Source organism: Coregonus lavaretus, assembly GCF_964263955.1.
Source record: "Coregonus lavaretus genome assembly, contig: HAP1_SCAFFOLD_3903, whole genome shotgun sequence".
NCBI classification, from domain to species: domain Eukaryota; kingdom Metazoa; phylum Chordata; class Actinopteri; order Salmoniformes; family Salmonidae; genus Coregonus; species Coregonus lavaretus.
The window spans coordinates 26102-50632 of NW_028161346.1; the positions used below are offsets into that span (position 1 = coordinate 26102).

Genomic DNA, 24531 nt, shown 5'->3' on the forward strand with positions numbered 1-24531 from the left:
TTGAAATCTGTTGAAGCTTCCACAGTCACCGAAGGAGTTCAGGATAAGTATATTACAGTAGCCACTCCAACAGTAAATAATACACAGAGGATATCGGTAGCTTTCCCACTAGAAGTAGTTAAGGCTAATACATCAACTAAATCAACTACTTTAATGGTAACTTTGAAAGGGATTAATGGTACGACGGCAATAGCAAATGTAGGAAGTATGACACAGACACAAACAACAACTTTTCTGAAATGATACGGATGGAGAGTGCTGTCAATGGTAGTAAGGATAGGGTTAAAATAGGAGAACAGATGGTGGTAGAGAAGATTCATCTGAAATAGTGAAGGATACTATCATGGAGGTACAGGATGAGTTCTTTGATTTTAATGACAGACAAGGAGAGGTATCTGATCAGTACCGCTCGTTAGGGAAGAGAGAAACTAAATGGAAGGCATATGGGTTTGATTCTTCTGTTGTGAAAATTAAAGATGGATGGGCAGGTAGGAATCTTTGGTTCCAGCAGCTAGCTCATTCTGTAAGATCAGTGAGGAATCTTGAGGGTCCATGTCTGTTGAGAATTCCAGAACAGATAAAATAATGTCATTGTCAAAACATTTGTTTAAGCCTAGGTTTAAGTGTTCTTGGTTAAATGAATTACCCTATGTGAATTTGTTAGATGGGAAGGAAAATCAGGTAACAGCGAACCCTGATGCATTGGAGGTGAAACCATTGAGGGCTAAAAGTTGTTTTTGTTCTAATAAAACATATGATGTAAGGGGTATGTTTATGGGAATATCAGATTGTGATGATTATATGATAACTTTGGGTAAGCATGACCTTAAGGGTAGTAATGAGAAATATAATGTTACTTTTTATGTTCCAGTTAGTAAGAAGAGCAGGACTTTGATGGTTAAAAGATTAGCTTTTGCCTGACAATGTGACTATTGGGAATTTTAGAGATATTTGGAGGGTTTGTGGTGATAAAGCATATATATTCTTACCCTATGGATGGACAGGATGTTGTTACATTGTGGTGCTTGCCTATGGAGCTGTGAGGGGAACGGCACCTCCGTACCTTCAGGCTCTGATCAGTCCCTACACCCAAACGAGGGCATTGCGTTCATCCACCTCTGGCCTGCTGGCTCCCCTTCCTCTGCGGAAGCATAGTTCCCGCTCAGCCCAGTCAAAACTGTTCGCTGCTCTGGCACCCCAATGGTGGAACAAGCTCCCTCACGACGCCAGGACAGCGGAGTCACTCACCACCTTCCGGAGACATTTGAAACCCCACCTCTTTAAGGAATACCTGGGATAGGATAAAGTAATCCTTCTACCCCCCCCCCCCCCAAAAAAAAATAAAAAAAAATAAAATAAAAAAAATATTGTAATGTGGTTATCCCACTGGCTATAGGGTGAATGCACCAATTTGTAAGTCGCTCTGGATAAGAGCGTCTGCTAAATGACGTAAATGTAAATGTTACATGTCAACGTTGAAGCTTCCATATGAGGTTTCTACCATTAAAAGAGGGGTAGCACCGGACACAGATAAATCTGAATCTAGGTTTGGAAGTAGGGTGAAAAGGGACATGGCGACATTTCATAGTCTTGAAGCCTATCATTGGAGGATAAGTCTAAGAGAGAAGGGGGGACTTTTTCCATGGTATGGTGTAACATTTTTGGCAGATCATATTGATAATATTAGCTATACTTTGATTTCAGACAGTTATAGATGCATTGAAGAATATAAGGGATGCATTTGGTAGATCTGAAGGAGCTCGATGGTCAGCGAAGTCTTGGTTGCAAGATCAGTTAGGCCCAGTGGGAGCAGTGATGGTTTACGATTTAATAGCAGTTTTGATAGCACTGTGTGTGATGTTTGTAATTTGTTACTGACCTTTGAGAAAGCTATGATATTGAGATAGGTTGGAGTTGTGATGCCTGGAGACAACGCTCAGATGCCGTTGTTGACTGTTCCTGATCTGGATGAAGATGGACAAGTGGGACTGGATGGAGTATTGATGATAAATATCCTTTTTGATTATTTGATCATTTTTCTTTTTTTTCTTTTTTCAATATTAGTGTGATTTTAGTATGATGTTATGAATCAAAGGGGGGAAATAGGATGATGTGATTCATATATCATTTTATATCATTTTTTTATATTCTTAGTTGATATTGATGTTTTAATTTGAAAATGTTGTTTTGCAAAAGATACTGTTTGGTCTTTTCTTTTCTTCCAGAAGCATTTGGGGGAATATGTAGAGATTGAAATACTCAAACAAGGACAATATGAAGGGACAATATGAAAGGAGAATGACTGGAGGAGATGGAACAAGGAAGGTGTGGAAAGATTCCGATTCCATCATCAACGATGCATTGGAAGAGGAGACTACGGAGGAGATGAAGTGTAGTGGACTACATTCCAGTGTCTGCAATGAAATATAGACATATTTGCATGTGTAATACATAATTTGTGTCATATTCTTAGGTATTAATTTTTGTAGAATGATATTTGATGTTATTGAATACATGTGGGGATCTTAGATGTTTTTGTTTATTTCGGGAATGCTTAGGGACAGGGAGACTAGGCAGGGATAGAGATTCACTGTAGGGTCCGATGGGTCGACCAGCCTTAGAGTGGACATTTTGGATAGTATTTTGTTTGCAGGGGCTTACATGTGTATTTAATTGCATCATAGTTTCAAATGCATTGATAAAGATTTATGAATTCATCGGGAGTACCTAGGTGGTTGCCTGGGGCAGAGGGACCGTGAGAGAATTTTACTGTCTTGATTGATGGATGGATATTTGGAACGAAGGCTGCCAGACAGGTTTTTCGCTCTCACACTCCATAAAGATTTGTTCATATTTCATAGTAATGTATTCACACTTCATAAACATTTGTTCATATTTCATAGAAAGGTATTTACACTCTAGAGAAAAATGTTTTTGGTTTAATGTTAAAGATACGCAATAAGATAAATTGTTACTTGTCATAATCCTATTCTGTTTGTTTTCGAGACTTTTAGTTCGTCTCGAAGGGGGGAATGTAGTGTATTAAGATTATGACGTTGTTAATGTTTTTAAGTGGAACCGGAGAGGATGTTTATTTTAGTGTCAGAGGGAATGGTTTTAATGTGACACCCCGGATAGGACAGAGAAGTCTGTGTGTTGTAGACAGGGGATTGGACAGTAGAGGGAGCCACCCATATCTTGGGAAGATTATATATACTGGGTAAAAACGACGAAGAGGTTAGAGCGGCCATTGCAATCTGGGACGCCGTTCTCCGGGTGTCATGACACCTGTAACCTCATGCTGAAATCTTGTGATATGAATAAAACTTATGATCAAAGGTTCAGTATGAGCGGACTCCTTTGTTTATCAGCAATAATTGCCAACATTTACTCGATACTACACTGCCTTTGCCAGCAGAATAGCTGAGAGATCCATCTGGGTGCATGTCACTCACTGCAAAAAGGTAAACCCAGCTACACCTGACGAACAAACACAGAGTTAGGAGAAAGAACCGATCACCACTAGGGCTCGGGGGTTGGCTCCTTAACGAAGATTCCCTTACCCTGTCTGATCATCCCTGTGTGAGTTCGATAGAAGGTGAAGCAATGGGTTGGCCACTGGCGTCTGACATGTTCTCAGGGCGAGGGTGGGGATTCACAGGTCTCCCGACGGTAGGTAGCTGTCTGATTGTGGGGGCCATATTCCTAACACACACGGACCCTCCTGTTTCAGCCAGAAGTGGTAGTTAACCTAACACAAGTTGAAAAGGCATAGGAGACAGCTAGACGTAGGGAAAGGGGAAGTACTAGGGACTTTAGGGAAGGACATCACCAATCTCCATACACAGTTTAGGGACAGGTGTAGTATTGTGAAAGTAGGGAATTATCAGAAATGGCAGTGTGACCCATATAAGGGTAGGTACTGTCTGAAAGTCTGAATTATGCTAAAACAGATTACAGACCTGACAAGTGAGATATCCTCTTCAACTGGGGCACCCTATAGAGTAAACCTCTCTGAGGGAGGTAGTGAGACAGTGAAAACTATAGACCTGAAGGAAGTAGTACAGATGGAGACAGAGTAAATAGATTTTAACCTGTGGTTGGAATGGATTCAGTATACGGTCTAAAGAGGACTGTTATGCCTGTAGGACAGCCAAACCAAGGTTAACAACTACTCCGTTCCCCTTGACAGGCTTTAACTCTCTGTCAGGTTCCATGCAAGCCACCTGGGAATGTGGTGAAAGAGTCTTGTAGTAACTTGCACTATCTGTATCCCCCGATAACAAAGTCATCCCGACCTGGGTTGCCTCCGTTTGAAGTCACAGGGGAGTCTTATTGTTTTTCTAGGACTAATAAGATAGAATACAGGGTAAGGCATCTTAGCTCCTGCTCCCACACAGAGAATATCACAACTAAAAGAGACCATGACTAATCTCTCCTCTTTGTTGCAGCCAGAGGATTTTAGGACCCAAAACCAGGCCCGTGCTGACATCTGATGGTTGTGTGGTGATAACTGATTGTGAACTCACCTACATACGCAAACAATCAAACGTGTCAGAGACTGGTGAGTTGTCACGTAGAAAGTAGAACCTCCTCCCGGGATCCTTTGATGAAAGGATATATATATTGATGGGATAGGAGTACCTTGAGGGGTTCCAGAACAATTCAAAGCTAGGAATCAGATCGCAGCTGGGTTTGAATCAAGTATTTTCTGGTGGTCAACAATTAATAAAAACGTAGATTGGATAAATTATAAAGATTTATAAACCACACTCGTGATGCAATAAAGGGATTAGCTGAGCAGACAGCGGCAACTAGCTTAATGACATGGCAGAATAGAATAGCTTTAGATATGCTTTTGGCTGAGCGGGGCGGAGTTTGTGTTCTGTTTGGATCTATGTGCTGTACTTTCATCCCCAACAATACAGCACCGGACGGGTTCGTGACCAAAGCGCTTCAGGGACTCACCACGCTGGCAAACGAACTGGCTGAGAACTCTGGTATTGATAGCTCCATAAACGGTTAGTTTGATAACATATTTGGTAAATGGAAAACTATTGTTGTAACTATTCTGGGTGAAGTTATAGCTTCTATGGGTATACTTGTTCTTTGTGGATGTTGTCTTATTCCCTGTGTCTGAGGGTTGGTGAGCAAGGCGGTTTCCCAACAGATGGTGAGATACGGCCCAATCCCGGACTCCGACCTAAGGAATTAAGGATATGACCTACCAGGCTTGGTGGAGGACGACGACGATCCAGATAGTTTGAGACTGGATGTTTTCCTAGAACTATAAATCTCTAGTTTAAAAGTTATTGTAATTATCTTTTGTGTATTAAAGTCTCGTTTTAAGTATGATGTACTAGTTATCATTGCTAAAAAGTAACGTTATGCTTTTAATCATGGGGTAACCCTGATGAACCTGTAATGTTTTAATATGCAAACCAACTTATATACTTCAATGAGTGTGATTCATTTCTATAACAACATATATTTTGTATGTGTGTAATATTTAGTCAAAGGGTGGAATTGATAGATTAATTATTAATGACTAATTATTACACCCTGAACCTGTGTATAATGTGTTAGAAATGTGTGAGTGTAGGACCAGTAAAGGCTATGGCATTGAGCCACTATTTAGCAATGTGAGTAAGAGTTAGGCCAGACAACAAAGACAACTGAGAAACTAAGATAAAGAGGCCTCCCAATTTAGGGAGGGGAGAAACTGTTATGAAAACATGGTGCAGAATATTGTGAGAACGGCAATAACTGAGTAAAGCAGGGAGTAGGATATGTGTGCGTGTGTGTATGTATGTGTGTATGCATGTGTGTATATGTGTGTGTGTGTGAACTGAAGGTCAGTAGAGCAGTTTTAGAGTGGAAAACTACAGCCCGCCTACAGAGGGAAGGGATTTCTTTTTGTATGACGTATGAGTATAAAAGATGGACTCTGAAATTGTGATGGCAGAATTCTCAATGAATAAATATCTCTGACTATGCAGACCGGGACTGGCCGTTACTTAAATCCCAAAAGACTTACAACCTTTTGGGAGACGCACAGAGACACTAAAATAGTTTGTTAAATAATTCACATAACACAGTCACAAAGAAAGTTTATGTAGGTCAACATGTTTTTAATCAATGCTCAACATTTCACCATGAAAATCATATTTTATGCATCAAAGGAAATTGATAAGACTTTGGTCTTGTTTATTCAGCAGCTTCTTTTCCCTGTAAGAAGAAATACAGAATATAATGGATCAGTATTAATAATGAACATGATAAATATATGGATAGACTTGGATAGAATATAATGGATCAGTATTAATAATGAACATGATAAATATATGGATAGACTTGGATAGAATATAATGGATCAGTATTAATAATGAACATGATAAATATATGGACAGACTTGGATAGAATATAATGGATCAGTATTAATAATGAACATGATAAATATATGGATAGACTTGGATAGAATATAATGGATCAGTATTAATAATGAACATGATAAATATATGGATAGACTTGGATAGAATATAATGGATCAGTATTAATAATGAACATGATAAATATATGGATAGACTTGGATAGAATATAATGGATCAGTATTAATAATGAACATTATAAATATATGGATAGACTTGGATAGAATATAATGGATCAGTATTATTAATGAACATGATAAATATATGAACACCTGGAAATAATATAATGGATAAAGCATTTAAGACTCAGCGCTCAGCTTTGATTTTGATTTTGAACCAACTAAATTTGGATTAATCTTTTATTTAGATTTTATATTAACCCTGTCCTGAAATGTGTTTTTCAGAGATCTTAAATACCTTTGAGTGAGTGTAAAATGTCAGTATTGACTACTGTGAAGAATGAATCATAGGTGGTGTTGATGTGGTCATATTTGAGTCAAGTGTACGTTTAGCAGCAGTTCTGTACCTTTCCAGTGTCGCGGGTCTTGGCTCTGAGCTTGTTGACCTGAGTCTCAGCGATGTCAGCACGCTCCTCAGCCTCCTCCAGCTCATGCTGAACCTTCCTGAACTTAGACATATGGCTATTGGCTGCTTCCTCCTGGGTGAGATAAACAGAGGAGAGCATAACATCAGTATTCAAAGTTTGAAGCTTCAGATAGCAAATTCATGTAATTTTTTAAAAGATATTCCGAAAAATGTTATTGACATATTTAGGATAGCAATGTATATAGGGAGATAGATGATATAGCAGAGAAAGTGAGTGGTGGAACAGGGGATCAAACTGCTGCCTCCAGGGACATATGTGATATAGGGGCGGCAGCACTACCACTAGACCAGCCCCCGGCACAAAGCTAAATAATATTCAACCCCCTCTCTTTTAAATTGGTAACACATAGGCAGAGGAGTCACTGTGCATACATTTCTTCAGCAATTACTTGCACTATCAACTGAGTCATTGTTGACTGATGTGCAGTAGCAACACTTCAACTAAACTGTCTGGACATGACGTTTTGTAATGTCTACTAGGGAACGTAAGCTTTCAGAGTATTTGACTAAGTCTGTGACTCACCGCTTCCTCAGCCTGCCTCTTGTAGGCCTTCACTTTCAACTGCAGCTTATCTACCAGGTCCTGAAGTCTGCCAACGTTCTTCTTATCCTCCTCAGTCTGTGGGAGAAGATCAAAGAATCAATACCCCATAGTTTAATACACAAACCAGTGTGCTTTAGTGTGTGAAGAAGGCACATTTTCTTACCTGGTAAGTGAGCTCCTTGACTCTGCGCTCATACTTGCGGACTCCCTTGACTGCGTCTACACCTCTTCTCTGCTCGGCCTCCACCTCAGTCTCGAGCTCGCGCACCTTTGTGGAAGAAATAAAGGTAGGCATTTATGTGAGGTGGTGAAATCAGACGTAACAAATCTTTGTAAAAACAGAAGTATATTCTTCTGCTAGTCAAGGAGGCACAATTGTTGTCTCTTCCTATATACTTTTACAATTTTAATTAGAGGGTCTATAATGAAAACAACTACTTTTCCTTATGTAGGTGGGTTATTGAGAGAAAAAGTCATTAAACCAGTCTCCTGTGTATTTTTATATGATCACATGCATTTCCAGCAGTCTGTCTTTCAATCCACCCTGCTGTTAACTCACCCTGGACTCCAGTTTCTGGAGCTGCTTCTTGCCTCCCTTCATGGCCAGATTCTCAGCCTCATCCAGGCGGTGCTGCAGGTCCTTGACTGTGACCTCCAGGTTCTTCTTCATCCTCTCCAGGTGAGAGCTGGTGTCCTGCTCCTTCTTCAGCTCCTCAGCCATCATGGCCGCCTGGAATGGTACTTAGTTTAATTTACGCACCAACAGGCACCACTCATAAAGCCCCCTTGAGATCTTTGGTGAGGTTAACCAGCCCAGCTACCATTGGCCCTTGGGGACAAATCTAGTTGATGTAATTCAAGGACTCACGTCAGTGATGGCCTTCTTGGCCTTCTCCTCTGCGTTCCTGGCTTCCTGGACGATGTCGTCCACCTCTCCCTGCACCTGAACCAGGTCAGTCTCCAGCTTCTTCTTGGTGTTCAGAAGGCTGGTGTTCTGAAGGAGGAAACAAGGCCATTTATTTGACTCTCAAGAGAACTTACAAGTCACAAGGCAGAAATTATGAAAATCTAAAAGCAAGCACTGTTAAATTCTATGTGTGTGTAAACGGTATGCTTGGTTGAGTTTAATTAGAAATGTATTTTGACCCGTACCTGGGAGTGCAGCAGTCCGACGCGCTCGCTGGCGTCAACCAGCTCAGTCTCAGCCACTTTGCGGCCTCTCTCTGTCTGCTCCAGAGCAACTCTCAGCTCCTCAATTTCAGACACCATCAGACCGTTTCTGCGCTCCACCATGGCTGCCTGCTCCTTCATATCCTCTGAGAGGCGGACAGCGTCATCAAGGTGCAATTGGGCATCCTGGGGATCACAATTACATAGTATCATTAGACTTGTGGAAGTAGGGGTGATAGGATTGGTGATAGGCATGTTCATTGGTAAACATTTCCACAATATCTACAGTATATTAGTCCACTATTCCATTCCTCTGTTCTATTCTTTTCTACTGATTCACAAACAAATCCCTCCCCATGATCAGGTTTTTGAGCCTGATGTCCCAGTCCCTTTACCTTGAGCTGTCCCTGGACGTTCCTCAGCTGTTTCTGGGCCTCAGCGGCCTGCCTGTTGGCGTGGCTCAGCTGGATCTCCATCTCGTTCAGGTCTCCCTCCATCTTCTTCTTCACCCTCAGGGCGTCATTCCTGCTCCTGACCTCAGAGTCCAGGGTGCTCTGCATGGAGTCAACCACCCTTTGGCTGTTCCTCTTGATCTGCTCCATCTCCTCGTCCTTCTCAGCGATCTTCCTGTCCACCTCACCCTTGATCTGGTTCAGCTCCAGCTGCACACGCAGAATCTTGGATTCCTCGTGCTCCAGTGTGCCCTGGACAAAGAGAAGCAGTCAGGTGAATTGACCCTTCACTAAGCCCCGTCCCCCTTGGTTACTGTTGCAACCACGGACAACATTTTCCTGGGAAGTCCAATTCCCCATTCTAACTAGTGGAGAAAACAATGATCTCAAACTCTGTTTTTAATACACAATTAAATGAACCACTTCCCCTCAGGTATGTTGTGGTACTGTCATTAGAGCTGCTTCATGGGGATCCTGGTAAATGTATTTTTGTAGTGTGGCTAGCCACTGAATGGCTCTGAATTCACATAGCATGCAGTCAAAGGTATAACTACTTTTGGAGCTGACTAGTGGGCTCAAATCGTATCCTGATGTTGAAAGCAGATGGGAGTTGTATTCATAACATGACTTACTTAGCTAGCCAACTTTTGGAGCTAACTAGTGGGCTCAAATCGTATCCTGATGTTTGAAAGCAGATGGGAGTTGTATTCATAACATGACTAACTTAGCTAGCCAACTTTTGGAGCTAACTAGTGGGCTCAAATCGTATCCTGATGTTGAAAGCAGATGGGAGTTGTACTCATAACATGACTAATTTAGCTAGCCAACTTTTGGAGCTAACTAGTGGGCTCAAATCGTATCCTGATGTTGAAAGCAGATGGGAGTTGTATTCATAACATGACTAACTTAGCTAGCCAATGTACATGAGTATATATTTCGAGGAAACAACTTACATGGCTAGCTAGCAACGTTTGGTGGTCTATGAGACAGAGCTAGCTAACCAGCTGAGCTAGCAAACAATGTAACAAAAGTATAATATCGGATTCGAAATATACTCCATGAACAGGCTCTGCATTTCAGGAAACAAGTAGCAAGTAACCCTGGTGAGCTGTACAATTATATAGCCAATTAAACCAACAAAAAAAAAAAGACAACTGTCTGTTTTTCCTACTGCCATCACTGGCAATGTCTTTGAAACATTTGCTATCCATTGGAGAACTGCGATTGGTTGCCCACAATGTTAGAGCGGGGCTTAGCGAAAGGTCGCTTGTGCTCAATACATTTGGATGTGTATAACACAAGGAATTACATACTGTATAAATGACTACAATAAACACCAATAAAGGGGAGCGTTAGACTGTAGCTGGCATTGGCTTGTGTAACACTGCTTTTCCTATCAAACAGCTGTAGTTTGTACCTCAGCCTCCTCCAGAGCGGTCTGGATCTCAGACTTCTCTGTCTCCACGGTCTTCTTGGCCTTCTCCAGCTCATGGATGCTCTTGCCAGTCTCTCCGATCTGCTCAGTCAGGTCAGAGATCTCCTCTGCACACACAAACATAGGAGCTGTTTAGACTTGGGAGATTTTCAGCGGATATCACTGAAGTTTATATTGAATCATAATAACAGTTAATTCATTAACAGCACTTCATACTGTCTTGCTAATCTAATTGCCCCCCACATCCTTGGGTGGTTCAAAGGAATACCAATTACATGTTCCCAAAAAGTATATTTTATACTTTACATGAGACGGTTTAATAGTAATTTTGATATAATGTTGATGATTACAGTTAATTCCATTTTCAAACACTAGTCAAACATCAGTCAAATAGAACTGCTGTCAAATGCTCACGTTGCAGGTTCTTGTTCTCTCTCTTCAGAGTCTCCAGATGATCCAGAGCCTCCTCGTAGGAGTTCTTCATCTTGAAGAGTTCAGTGCTCATAGAGCGAGCCTCCTTCTGAGCTCCTTCCAGCTCAGCCTGACCCTCCTCATACTTCTGCTTCCACTCTGCCAGAACCTAGGGAAATACATGGGATTTTCAGTAGAACTCATTGATGGAGAGTTTTGATTCAGAAATATGCTACAATTATACTACAACTGATCAAATAGCAGACAGAAAATATCACCTAGAGGGAGGTTTATAAATGTTCACCTTGTCAAAGTTCCTCTGCTTCTTGTCAAGGTTGGCGGCCATTGCGTTGGCTCTCTCAACGTCAATCATGAGGTCCTCCACCTCTCCCTGCAGTCTCTGCTTGGTCTTCTCCAGGGAGGCGCACTTTGAGTTGGTCGCCTCAATGGTCTCCTCAGCCTCCTGCAGACGCTGGGCCAGTTTCTTCCTGTTGGACAACAGAAGGTGGTGTTATGGTGAGCAATTTGTTGTGAAACAAATGTTGCACTACATATTGACATAACATTTTCTCAGAGCCTCCTACCATCCACACCATCCACACCATTTATTTGAGTTTTTGCTACTGCGTGCAACTCACTTGGCCTCCTCCAGCTCCTCTGTGCGCTGGATGGCATCAGTTTCATACTTAGTCCTCCACTGAGCCACCTCACTGTTGGCCTTAGACATGCCGCGCTGCAGCTCTGCCTTGGCCTCCTGCTCCTCCTCAAACTGCTCTCTCAGGAGGTCACAGTCATGGCGGGCAGACTGGACACCGTGGGCCAGTGCATTTTTAGCCTGAGAAAGAAAGAAAGACAAAGACAAAGAGAGATTAGATAGAGAGTAAAACAAATGGCAGTAGAAGTCTCTGAGGGTGGCGTAGTCACCATCTATATGTATATAGAGCTCTAAATTGTGGTGGGTGGTTTCCATTTTGGGTCCTTTACCTTGACCTCCTCCTCAATCGCCCTCTTCAGCTCCTCCACCTGCTGGGTGAAGGCCTGTTTGCCTCTGGTCAGCTGAGACACCAGGGCTTCCTTCTCCTCCAGCTGGCGGCCAAACTCACCTGCAGGGAAAGAGTGACCTCTTGTTAATAGGGTCTCTGTTCTCGAAGATTGAAAATGTATTTGAGGTATCGTAGGGCAGAAACTATGTGGACTGGATTTACAGCCCCCAACACATGTTATTGTTTACTACTGAGGTGAACTACATTGGTTTGGTTTGTTGTTCATTGTTGATGGTACCATTTTCTGTCAGGAGTCTGGCCCTCTGTCCGCTGATGTCGTTGACCTGGCGAGCATTCTCATCATTCTTAGTCTTGATCTCGCTCAGCTGGTCCTCAAGAGTTCGGCACATCTTCTCCAGATTGCCCTGTTAGTGAAACATATGGGACTCCTGTCAACTTCAGTTTACTTGAATGGTAATGTAGCTGACCCTCCTCAACACTGCTTGACCAAAACATCACTACTCACCTTAGCCTTGGCGACAGCCTCCATGTTGCTAGAGAGGTCATCAATCTCCATCTTGTACTCACTCTTCTCCTTCTCCAGCTTCTGCTTGACGCGCTGCAGGTTGTCGATCTGCTCCCCGAGCTCAGCCACACTGTCGGCCTGCTTCTTGCGCAGAGCGGCGGCTGTGGCCTCATGCTGCAGGGTGGACTCTTCAAGATCACGACGCAGCTTCTGGAACTCAGCCTCGCGCTTCTTGTTCATCTCAATCTGAGCAGCAGTGGCGCCTCCGGCCTCCTCCAGCCTCTCGCTGATCTCCTCAAGTTCCCTGGAGAGATCGGCCCTCTGCTTCTCAACCTTAGCCCTGGCAGCACGCTCAGCCTCAATTTCCTCCTCCAGCTCCTCAATACGAGCCTAGAACAGGGGGCAGGAGCAGGGGGGATGAACACTACAATACAGTTGAAACAATTGAACCTCACTACATAATAATAGTATGTACAGTATATTTAGCATAAATGTGTTAATACATAGCCAGTTACACTAACATATTTACTATATTCATTAGACAGTGTCCCAAGGGCGGAACTAACACTGGTAAGAAGCACCATCTTTCCATAGAAAGAAGCACCATCATGAAGCACCATCTTCCATCTTACTGAGCCGTCAGAAGCTTCCAGAAGAAATGTGTCCATTTTTTTCAGGAAATGATTCAGGTGTGTGCTTTCCTGTCCTGGAGGTTAGATCCTGTACTGTACCTGGAGTTCCTTGATCTTCTTCTGCAGCTGAGCTCCCAGAGACTGCTCATCCTCAATCTTGCTGAGGAGCTGGGTGGTCTCAAACTCCTTCCTAACAAACACAAACACATTGATTGCAAAGTTCGATTTGGTTAGATAGTGTAAAGGGAGCCTATATTACCATTCACTTTGCTTTTAAGAATCACATACAAATTCATAATTACAAGAATGAGCCAATAACAACCATTATTTTGATCAAGATGGCAGGTAATACTGTGGTAATTGATTTGTGTTTACTTCTTGATTTTCTCATCAGACTGCTGCTTGTCATTCTCCAGGTCCATTATGGACTCCTGGGCCAGTTTCAGATCTCCCTCCAGCTTTCTCTTGGCTCTCTCAAGGTCCATACGGAGCTTCTTCTCTTGCTCCAGAGAACCCTCAAGCTACAAAATAAAAAATACACATATATTGGTCAAATCTAAACAATTGAAGATAATATCATCTTACATACTATCATGGCCAAAATGTCAAACTCCACTCACGTCGTCCACTTGCTGTTCCAGCTTGGTCTTGGCCTTGGTCAGAGTGTTGACTTTGTCTTCCTCTGCCTGCAGGTCGTCCAGTGTCTGCTGGTGGGCCTCTTGGAGGGCTTTCTTCTCCTTGGTCAGCTTGGCAACACTCTCATCCACAGACGCCATCTCCTCTGTCAGGTTTTTAACCTGATAACGGCAACAACAAAATGAGTCTTTGGGTACTTCACCATAAATAGGATAATTAGTTTAATTGATCTTAGAAATGTGTCAACAAGTGCTGTACTATAGATTCATCACTAGATGGCATTGTACTCCATGCCAGTGTATTGAGGGGAAGTCATAAAGGAGGGGGGAACAGAACATGTAATGAATGTGTGGATAACACCACAAATGAAATTACAATATTTTGTGTCGTAGTTTTTACAGCACCCACAAAAAAACTTGAATTCCTTTTCTGTTTTGAGTTGATTATTGTTTGGATTATTGTTTGGTTAGACTGTCTACGAAACCTTGTTTTCAGTGGCGTGCTTCTCCTTCTCCACTTTGGCCAGGGTGAGCTCCAGGTCATCAATGTCCTTCTTCAGCTCAGAGCACTCATCCTCCAGCTTCCTCTTCTTGGCAGTCAACTCAGCATTCATCTCCTCCTCATCCTCCAGCCTCTCGGTCGTCTCTTTGAGTTTGGCCTCCAGCTGGATCTTGCTCTTGATGAGCCCCTCGCACCTTTCCTCAGCATCGTTCAGATTCTCTGAATCCTGGTTTCAGAGCAGGAGAAAAAAATCAGTGGCCTCACTTTGTGTATCAAAATATAGACTTAATTTGGTCAAATAGGTCAGAGCAAATGCATTTAAATGCATGAAATATAAATATATACCATGGGCAATAAAAAAAATTGAGATAACCACAGTGTGCGTGTGTTCATATGTGCAGATGTGTGTGTGATTGTGTTCGTGTCTGTGTTCATGTGTGTGTAAATGGGCTCTTATGAGTGTCGTCGCTCACTCACAGATGCGACTTGAAGCGCCAGGTCATTCTTCTCCTGCACCATGGCCACCATCTTCTCCTCCAACTCCTTCTTCTTGGCCAGAGCCTTGGCCAGGTCCGTCTGCATCTTCTCATAGTTCTCCTTCATGTTGGCCAGCTCCTTCTCAGTCTCTGCGGTCTTCAGCAGGGGCTTGATCTTGAAGTACACCTTCATCCATGGCCAGGTTTTCACATTCATGAATGAGCGGATGTTGTACTGGATGGTGAAGACTGAATCTCTGGTCGACAGAAAGGATGGAGTGGCATGGTGAGTGGCATGGTGAGTGGCATGGTGAGTGGCATGGTGAGTGGCATGGTGAGTGGCATGGTGAGTGGCATGCTGAGTGGCATGGTGAGTGGCATGGTGAGTGGCATGGTGAGTGGCATGGTGAGTGGCATGGTGAGTGGCATGGTGAGTGACATGGTGAGTGGCATGCTTAAAGAACTCCTCCAGTATTTTTTGAACTTTTCCTGTGGAAAAGCGATATCCCAAGTATAAATACAGTAAAGTACACACACTAAAGGGTAAAAATATATGTTTTAAGGAAAATATTGTGTTTTAGACACAAATGCAAACTTCAAAGAGTAGGGCATTCCCAGTTCTGTTGAACAGGAAAAGTTTAAAAAATCATTGGATGACGTCTTTAAAGCTACATTCTGAGATTCGAAGAACGAAATGGGGACACCACCACTTTTTGCAAACAGCTGAGGAATGGGGTTAGGGAACTGTAATCCCTCTTAAATGTATAGACAGCTCTCTAGGTAAAATGACTGACAGGTAATGCTAAGATCATGAGGCATTTCATATTCTTCAAGAATGAATGGGTAAATATCACTAATTTAAATAACAATTGAACAGCTTGCTAAATCCCAATCTGCTGCTTTAATAGAATATTATAACATACTTTCTCATAGTGAACAACTCACAGCATATACAGTCTGTAATCATAATGCTTTACATACAGGTGGTTGACAGAATTCTTTGCCAAGTTGTCTACTATTCCTCACCTCCTCTCCATCATCTTGGTGAACTCTCTCCTCATGAGGAATCCACGGCTGAGAGCCTGGACCATGCCGACCAGAGAGGCCAGCTTCTCATCTCTCATCTCCTCAAGGACACCCAGCAGACCGGCTTTGAAGAACACCTGAGACAGGTAAACATGGTCAATTATGGTACCTCTGTCAGATGGTGACAGATAGAAAGGTTTGAATCAAAAGAGAGGAACAACGCCACTAGATTGATTTCACCAACATAAACATTGCAATGCTTACAAACAAACCATGGGATAGGTTGTTTATAAGTTGTAAGTTATTTTACAGTTGTAGATGAATAATGTACACTGATACAGATAACAGCAGCCACACCACTCTGACACAATGCACATGATAATTAATTGAAATCAATGTTTTTTCAAATTTTTAAGAAATAATAAAAAGATGAATGTATCCACTGGAGAGACATTGAATGGTTAGAATTTATATTATCATTGAGGTTGTGTTTTATTGTTAGCTTTTGCTGGGGGTATTTGACTGACCTTGGTGTGTCCAAACTTGTAATCCTCATGATTCACATCAATGGACCCAAGCAGCTTCTCAGAAGCCTTCTTGTTGTCCATGAACTGGCCCTCGGGGATGACACTGGCATTCAGTACTTTGTACCTGAAGGAGGAGACATGTAGTAAATGTCAAGTCGTAATAGGTTGGTTATATTACGTTAAAGAGAAGCCTATTCTGATGCTGGGAAAACCCTTAGAGCAGATCTTCTTGTGGTTGTGTGTGTGTGTTTGTGTGTGTGTGTGTGTGCGTGTGTGCGTGTTACGTGCGAGAGTGCGTGTGTGTGTGTACGTGTGTGTGCATTTGTGTTTGTGTGTGTGTACCTCTGCTTGAAGTCAGCATAGATGATTCTGCTGGGGAAGCCCTTTCTGCAGATCCTGATACCTTCTAGAACACCATTACACCTGAGCTGGTGGATAACCAGGAAGTTCTCCATCAGACCTGGAAACACAAACCAAGTCTCATTAACAGGTTAAAGATTGGTTCGTTAAGGTTACTGATACTGTACTGATAATATGTCATATTTAACTCAATAGTTCTTGTACCTGGAGTCTTTGACTCGTTGGGGATCAGGCAGCGCACAAAGTGAGGATGAGTGCTCCTCAAGTTGGTCATCAGCTTATGTAAGTTCTCCTGTAAGAGGGTTACAAACCATTTTTTCAGAAATCATTTCTGATAATCAATGCACCTTTAGAAAGCCTGAATATACACATTTTAAAAGCTCACCCTGAACTGGGAGGACACAGTCTGCATGGAACCACCCTTCTTCTTGCCCCCTTTCTTGGTTGTATCTGTTAAAATGGGGAAAAGTGATATATGATTCTAAATTAGAGAATATCAGGTTAACTTCACACGTATCTTAATGCAAATGCTGCCAATGAGATTGTGTAAAATAACACCTATTGTATGAGTAAATTAACCAAGTGAATAACCCAGAGAAATCGTGATACATTCAAAGACTTGAAAGAAAATGTTGTAACTAATGCTAAATTAAATATTTTAATGTGATGCTAGTCTTACCCTCAGGTGGGGCAGCGACATACAGGGTAGCCATAAGTTTGACTGAGGACTTCCCGTACAGCTGAAGAACTGAGTCGTTCAGGGGGTCCTTGTTCTTCTCCAGCCAGCCAGTGATGTTGTAGTCCACCGTGCCGGCGTAGTGCACCAGGGAGAAGTGGGCCTCTGCCTTGCCTTTAGCAGGCTTGGGCTTCTCAAACGCCTTGGTTTTGCCAAGATGTTGGGCGTACAGCTTGTCCTTGAAGGTAGTGTCTGAAGACTTGGGGAACATGCACTCCTCTTCAAGGATGGAGAAGATTCCCAATGGCTTTACGAAAAGAGATGTATATCAAATTAGTGATATTTACATTTAGGATCACATTTATTATTTTAGAAAACATGCTATTATACGATTATATTCATTTAGGGGCACATAATAGGATACAGAGTTCTCAACAGTCAGATACGTTCTACCCCTGTGATAATATCTCACACAGCGCTCTCTATGAGCTTTTGCTGTTGTGGTCCATTACAATCCTAACAGACAGTTTACCTTCTCAATAAGCTCAATGCAGGCAGCCAAGTCCATGCCGAAGTCAATGAAGGCCCAGACGATTCCCTCCTTCTTGTACTCCTCTTGTTCAAGGACGAACATGGTGTGGTTGAAAAACTGTTGCAGTTTCTCATTGGTGAAGTTGATGCACAGCTGCTCCATGCTGTTGTACTGTTGATGGAATTTCAAAAGGGATCATTTCATCATACAGGGCTGTAATCCATCTCAATCACAACTAATTGTCTTGTTCTGGTCTCATACTCACATCAAAGATCTCAAACCCGGCAATGTCAAGCACACCGATATAGAACTGCCTTGGATTCTTGGTGTCCAACATCTCGTTGATACGGATGACCATCCACAAGAACATCCTCTCGTAGATGGACTTGGCCAGAGCCGAGACTGAGTTATTAACCTGCAATGATAATACCTCAAATGAATACATGAGACATTGACCATGTATAGTGAGAAGGTGAGAAGACATCACTATTCAAAACAAGCAACGCACTAATCACCAAAATATTTCTGGTGCTCAGAAAATTGTAGATGCTGTGTTTGGCCGCCTTACCTGAGGCACAGTCTGTCCCTTGGTCACATACTCGTTGCCGACCTTCACTCTGGGATAGCAGAGGGCCTTCAACATCTCAGCTGAGTTCAGGCCCAGCAGGTAGCCGATTTTATCAGACACTGGAGAGAGAACCAACAACAACAGATCACTTGATTCTGATGTCACACTGACAAAAGGGTTTGGCCAACTTTGTTATGGGTTAGGTTTTGATTTGAACCCACATCCATCATTTCAAATCATTTCTGGAGGTTGGAATTTGGTCTCCATAAATGAGCTCCTGCCGGACTTTGATGAGGCGCTGTCTGTCTTACATATTGTATATCTATGAGTGGGACTGGGAATGGGACTAATGCTTTACATATTGTATATCTATGAGTGGGACTGGGAATGGGCCTAATGCTTTACATATTGTATATATATGAGTGGGACTGGGAATGGGACTAATTCTTTACATATTGTATATCTATGAGTGGGACTCACCCTCTGTGCCGTCTGGCTCGGCCTGCTCCTCACGCTGTTTCTGCTTGAATTTCAAGTTGCCATGGTGCAATACAGCTCCTGTCAGCTTGTAGATGCTATTTTTCTCATCATTACTGAAGCCCAGGATTGTAATGGCATCCTGGTATTAGACAGGAAGTACAACAGTGATGAACTGAACGGTAGTTTGCTCACTTACAGTCCACTACAGTTCTGTGCTCTCACCAGAACAAATCGCATGGATATATTTGACCTGCTTCTCAGATCCACATGATTACACTTGGCCAACACACTAGCAGTTGGCAGCACAAAATGAGTTTTAACACTAGAGGTTGACACGGGAATAGGACTCCCGCGGTTCTTGCGGGTCCCACGGGATTCTGGCAGGATTCGGAGTTCTAGAATCAAAGTTCGGACAGGATCTACAGTCCACAGGAACATGCAGTACATTAATCGTTGTAAACATACTTTTTTGGGGTGGAAATATGTCATGTGTGGGGCATTTCATAAAAATAAAAAAAATGTGTAGGCTAGGCCTAATATAGTTTACTTAATACAAATAAATATATTGTAATTTCCCCCTCCAGCTTCTGTCCGCTCACTCTCGCCCCTCGCTCCAGTTGTAGCCAGTCACTAGGCTACCTCGGATGCCAACCTAAGTTAGTAGGCTAAATGATGAAGCCTTCAATAGAGAAATTGCAACGTCTTGTTGCAGCCAAGGTCCCATCACTAACATTAACATTAAAGCCAAGGAAAGAGCTATGTTTTAGTTCAATTTGATGGAGTTGTCTCTGACAATGAAGGAAGCTAGATCACTGCTTGTAAAAAAAAAAAAAAATGTTGCGGTTTAATCAAATAGGCTACCAACCGGAGAGCGGGGCAAGCGGCATGAAGCGCACAGCTGCTCTACTCCCAACAACTTTATAGTCAAGCCCAATTGTTCGTGTATTTAACTAAACCCATGCAATCTGAGGTGAAGAGTGAAATAAAAATGTATTGACTTATGCAGTAATGCCGCTCAGGTTTATTTGTTATGTTCATGTTGTAAAATGTAAATGTATTGTAAATGCTCATGTGCGCAGTGCTCAGCTGTAGGCTCCAGGTGTCTGTCCTCATCCTCCAGCTTTAATCAATCTACCTTTAGGTCATTTAAAATATGCTCTTATCCAGAGAGGTTTAGGCATACAGTCAGTGCATTTAACTAAGATACGTAAGACAATCAAAGTCGCATATTGCATTACTGAAATTATTTTACATACTTCCTAAACAAACACAATAGCCTACATACTGTATTTCTGCGCGCAAAAAATGAGCGGACGGGAGTGATTTTTTCTCGGGAAAAACATTGACAGGACAAGATGGGAAAGGAATGAATTTTCACTCCCGCGTCAACCTCTATTTTACACAGTTCCACAGGGCATTTAGTGGTGCTCTCTTGTGGATGTCTTACATGTACAGTATGTGCCTCAAGGCGAAGTGTGAAGGCATGAAGAATGCCCTGAGGCACATGCATAACTAACAATAAGGCATTTAGAATAAAACAAAACAAAATACATGAAAATTCCCATCTGCCACCAAGTTGGAATTGAACAGTGCATTTAGTGTGTATGGTGGTCCTACCCATTCCAAATATAGAATATGATTAGCCCTTTGTTTGACTCACGTCTGTGGCATCCAGCTCTTCCTTGTCGTTGATGCTGGCCACAGTGATCTGACCTTGGCTGCACATGGGGAAGTCGTAAGGGTTGGTGGTGATGAGCGACATTTCTATGGACAACAGAGAATGTCTTGTCAGTGAAATCTCTTAGAATTGTGACTGTCCTACCTTTACAGTATCTCTCCCTCCTTTACTCAATAGATGGACGCAAGGATACATGTAGTATATAATAAATAGCATCAAAAAGAGGGGACTGAGACTCGTGGACTAGTGCATCACAGTCCATTACTCGATAGATATTTCCCAAAGACCTGACCCATATCTAGATGCCTTGTTACCATGGATGTTCTCATTGTAATAGTATTAATAGTGTGGACTATGAACATTTGTGATAAGTTCCATGGAGGTAGGAAAAATTCCCCCCTGAACCTCTACTTTGCCTTACCAATAATATCAGGTTTGTGATTGGTCATCATCTGGAAGAAGATGTGGTAGCCTCTCTCATCCGGAAGCTGGAAGGACACTCTGGACTTCTCTAGCAGGTCTGAGAGAGAAAGAGAGAGCGATTGACACAAAGAGTGAGAGTGTGAGAGAGAGAGAGAGAGAGAGAGAGAGAGAGAGAGAGAGAGAGAGAGAGAGAGAGAGAGAGAGAGAGAGAGAGAGAGAGAGAGAGAGAGAGAGAGAGATAATTAGATAATTATGATCTCCCAAAAAAAATCTGTGTGAATTTAGTAAAGCATTGAAAAAAAAATCTAAATCAACTCACAGGTCTCAATGTCAGCTTTAGCCAGTTTGCTACCTTGGAAGTGAATCCTGATGAATTTACCCTATAGTAGAGCATGGGGGTTAGAAATAGGTCAACTAAATAAATCTATCATTTTACCTTGATAGACCCTTTAATTGTTACAGAATGTTGGACATCTATTGATATAACAAAAGGGAACTACTGAAATAAATGTTTCCAATCTAAGGTAACTTTCACAGTATGCCCTTCGTACTTACAAAGCGAGACGAGTTGTCGTTCCTCACTGTCTTGGCATTACCGTAAGCCTCCAGCAGAGGGTTAGCTGCAATGATCTGATCCTCAAGAGACCCCTGATTGAGACAAACACAAGTTGCTCAGAAACTGGTAAAGTTAGTTTTTCTCAATCGCTTGAACACAGCCCACCAAACTGAAATGTGTTAGAAAGGTAAAACCTACCTGCATTTTGCTGGGGTCAACTTCCTTCTTGACACCAGAAACTGCAATGGTGGCGAAGTACTGGATGACACGCTTGGTGTTGACAGTCTTTCCTGCACCGGATTCTCCACTGGTTAATATGACAGAGAAAGAGGGGTTTTAGTCACATGTTTGAATGTCAGATTGGCGTTCACTAAGAAATAACACTTAAAAATACACTGTTTTCTTACATAAATTAAAAAATATCCCCACTCATCGACTCATTCCTGTGCATAGCCTAATCCATTCATAATGTCATGTATTTTCATCACACCCAAGAGACCCAATATATTGCAGCAGAAACACTTTCTCAAGTGAAATGTTAGTAAAGAACTTACGTAATCAGGACGGACTGGTTCTCCTGGTCTGTAACCAAAAAACATATTGCTTATCACACTCAAGCAACATTATGGGTACTTTATTGAATTCATAGCATCATCATGAATTTCATTTTGGAACATTTTCCATTCAAGGCAACTAAAAATCAGATATTCCCAGCAAACTGTTCTAACCTAGACTTGAAAACAGTAGATACCTCTCTAAAGCATATTTTAACTTCCGTCCATGCATCCATCCATCCAGCCATAAACACGTATGGACATCCATTCATCCATGAGAGCGCATACCAATCTGCATGAACTGAAAGGCGTTGTCAGAGACGGAGAAGATATGGGGTGGAGCCTCCATCCTCTTCTTCCCTCTGTAGGCGTTGACAACCTCCATGTCGTACACAGGAAGCCACTTGTAGGGGTTCACCGTGGCACAGAAGAGCCCAGAGTAGGTCTGGATGAAAGGGATTCAACTAAATTAGGGGATTAGCTCAATCAGATTGACTTTTACCTGGATTTATGTGAGGATGTAGGTGTACTATGGTATACTAATGTAGGTCTACTGTATTGGTATGTTTTGGTTTCTACCATTCATTTATGTGTAGTACTGTATGTGTGTGTTTCTCATGTTCATGTGTGTGTGTGTGTGTTTATGCAGGTATCTTACATAGATCATCCATGCTGCATAACGCTCTTTGAGGTTATACAACACAGAGGCTTCATTCAGGTAGGTCATCATGGCCATGTCCTCAATCTTGTCGTACTTAGGGGGGTTCATCTGGTAGACGTCTGCTTCTTTGAACTCTTTTCCTTCCTGAAACAGTCAGAAATCTAGATTATACACAGATCAAACAGGACATGACTGAATGCTTCTTTAAAAAAAAAATAATGCATACCCCCATCTAATCCAACTACTTTGTTATCAACCACTGACACATACATGGTGATACTTAACTAGTCAATATAGAAAATTCCATGCTATTTTTAATTAGCAGTGATAGAAATTATGTGTTTGAAGGTTATATTCTGCTTACAAAAAAACTAAGAAATGCTTCTTAATCAATCTTTTGTTACTGATTTCATTTAAAAAAAAGAAAAATAGTTACTGCACAAACTTGAATACTTTTCAAATCAGGCTTACGTCCTTAGTGCCGTCAGGATTCGTGACTGTTACAGTACACTTCCCATCAGCCCTTGCAGTGACCAGACCCTTAAGGTACAGCTCCTTGGTGTCTGCCACATAGCAGGCGTTCTTTGAATCAAACGGTGCGGTTTGTGCCTCCATCCTCTCCTTCTCAGGCTTACGGAGGTATATGGCAGCCTTGCCGTAGATTTGCATCTCCGCGTCCGTACTCATGGTGACGGATCACTAGGAAAGAGATGAGACAAGAAACATGATTGACTCTGTGGTGCTTCCTCCCCAGTCAACAGAGCTGTGAGTGGTATCTCTCACAGAACATTTGTCACTTTTCTTATGAAGACTCAAACTATGTCTCACCTTCTTTTCCCCCTTCTACAGATGAATTTGTACTTCTTGGAGAACCCTGGGAAACATTAGGGTGTTGTGAATAAGTCTAAAACATTATCATTTAGCCCCCAAAGGGCTAGAAAACATCATTCAACTCAATCATGACAGCCTCGGCCAATTCAACTACAGGTGCAACTTGTAACATTCATTTTCCAACTCACTTTACTACACATTCTGTCAAGAATTCAAATAAATACCCCAGAAAACCCAGTTAAATTCTAGTCCACCTGTTCAATTTCCAAACAGCAGTAGCATCACTTTCGACCATAAAATGAAAGTTACAGATTTTAATAGAAAAGACATTTAAAGTTAAACACAATAAATAAATAAAAACATTTTAAATCAATGCCACTTGATTGCATATTTTTTAAAATAGACAAGACACATGTAAGATTCTGAGCACACAAAATCGGACAAATGTACAAATCTAAGGAGGCGGAGAGAGTCTTACCACAGAGGAAGAAGGTGTCTGACTAATGGATGCTGGGGTCTCAGCCTGCATATATATCGGGTTGAAAGTGCCAACCAAGCAAAAGTTAATTATGGACCACTCTGGTAAAGGAAATGGATTGGATGAGAGACCTCACTAGCGCCACCAACTTCCAGGAGCAACATACTCCCATTACATTACTTTTAAATGTCATATTTGTTTCTGAATTGAATATCACTGAATTGAAATAAATGAGATATGTCATTAATAATAATTATGACAATATCAAAAGGATTTTTTAAAAATTGATTCCATTGTTACTAACACTGCCACTCAAATACTGTTATATCAATAAAATTGTAATAAAAATTTTACCTTACGATATTTAGTTACATTTTTGTG

General features: G+C 41.9%; 1 protein-coding gene across 2 annotated transcripts; it reads right to left on the reverse strand.

Annotated features, from left to right (window-relative positions):
* Positions 1-6207: 6207 nt before the first annotated feature.
* Positions 6208-23528, reverse strand: LOC311120786 (myosin heavy chain, fast skeletal muscle-like; the record flags this gene model as incomplete). 2 transcript variants are annotated; one of them, XM_084195362.1, is made up of 39 exons in its annotated part: positions 6208-6228; positions 6955-7086; positions 7558-7653; positions 7742-7846; positions 8138-8308; positions 8447-8572; positions 8731-8934; positions 9144-9452; positions 10618-10742; positions 11050-11215; positions 11351-11534; positions 11685-11881; positions 12031-12149; positions 12328-12454; positions 12556-12945; positions 13287-13377; positions 13563-13708; positions 13808-13984; positions 14308-14550; positions 14802-15057; positions 15827-15963; positions 16354-16477; positions 16696-16813; positions 16918-17005; positions 17099-17163; positions 17393-17696; positions 17922-18092; positions 18187-18336; positions 18490-18608; positions 18970-19108; positions 20630-20733; positions 21069-21167; positions 21390-21450; positions 21626-21718; positions 21825-21933; positions 22181-22208; positions 22469-22625; positions 22839-22973; positions 23313-23528. In XM_084195362.1, the coding sequence occupies 39 exons, from the start codon at positions 23526-23528 to the stop codon at positions 6208-6210; spliced, it is 5802 nt and encodes a 1933-aa protein (XP_084051488.1). The 2 variants fall into 2 exon arrangements, with proteins under 2 accessions (XP_084051488.1, XP_084051487.1); XM_084195361.1 differs by having other exon boundaries at positions 22839-22985.
* Between the last annotated feature and the right edge of the window lie 1003 nt (positions 23529-24531).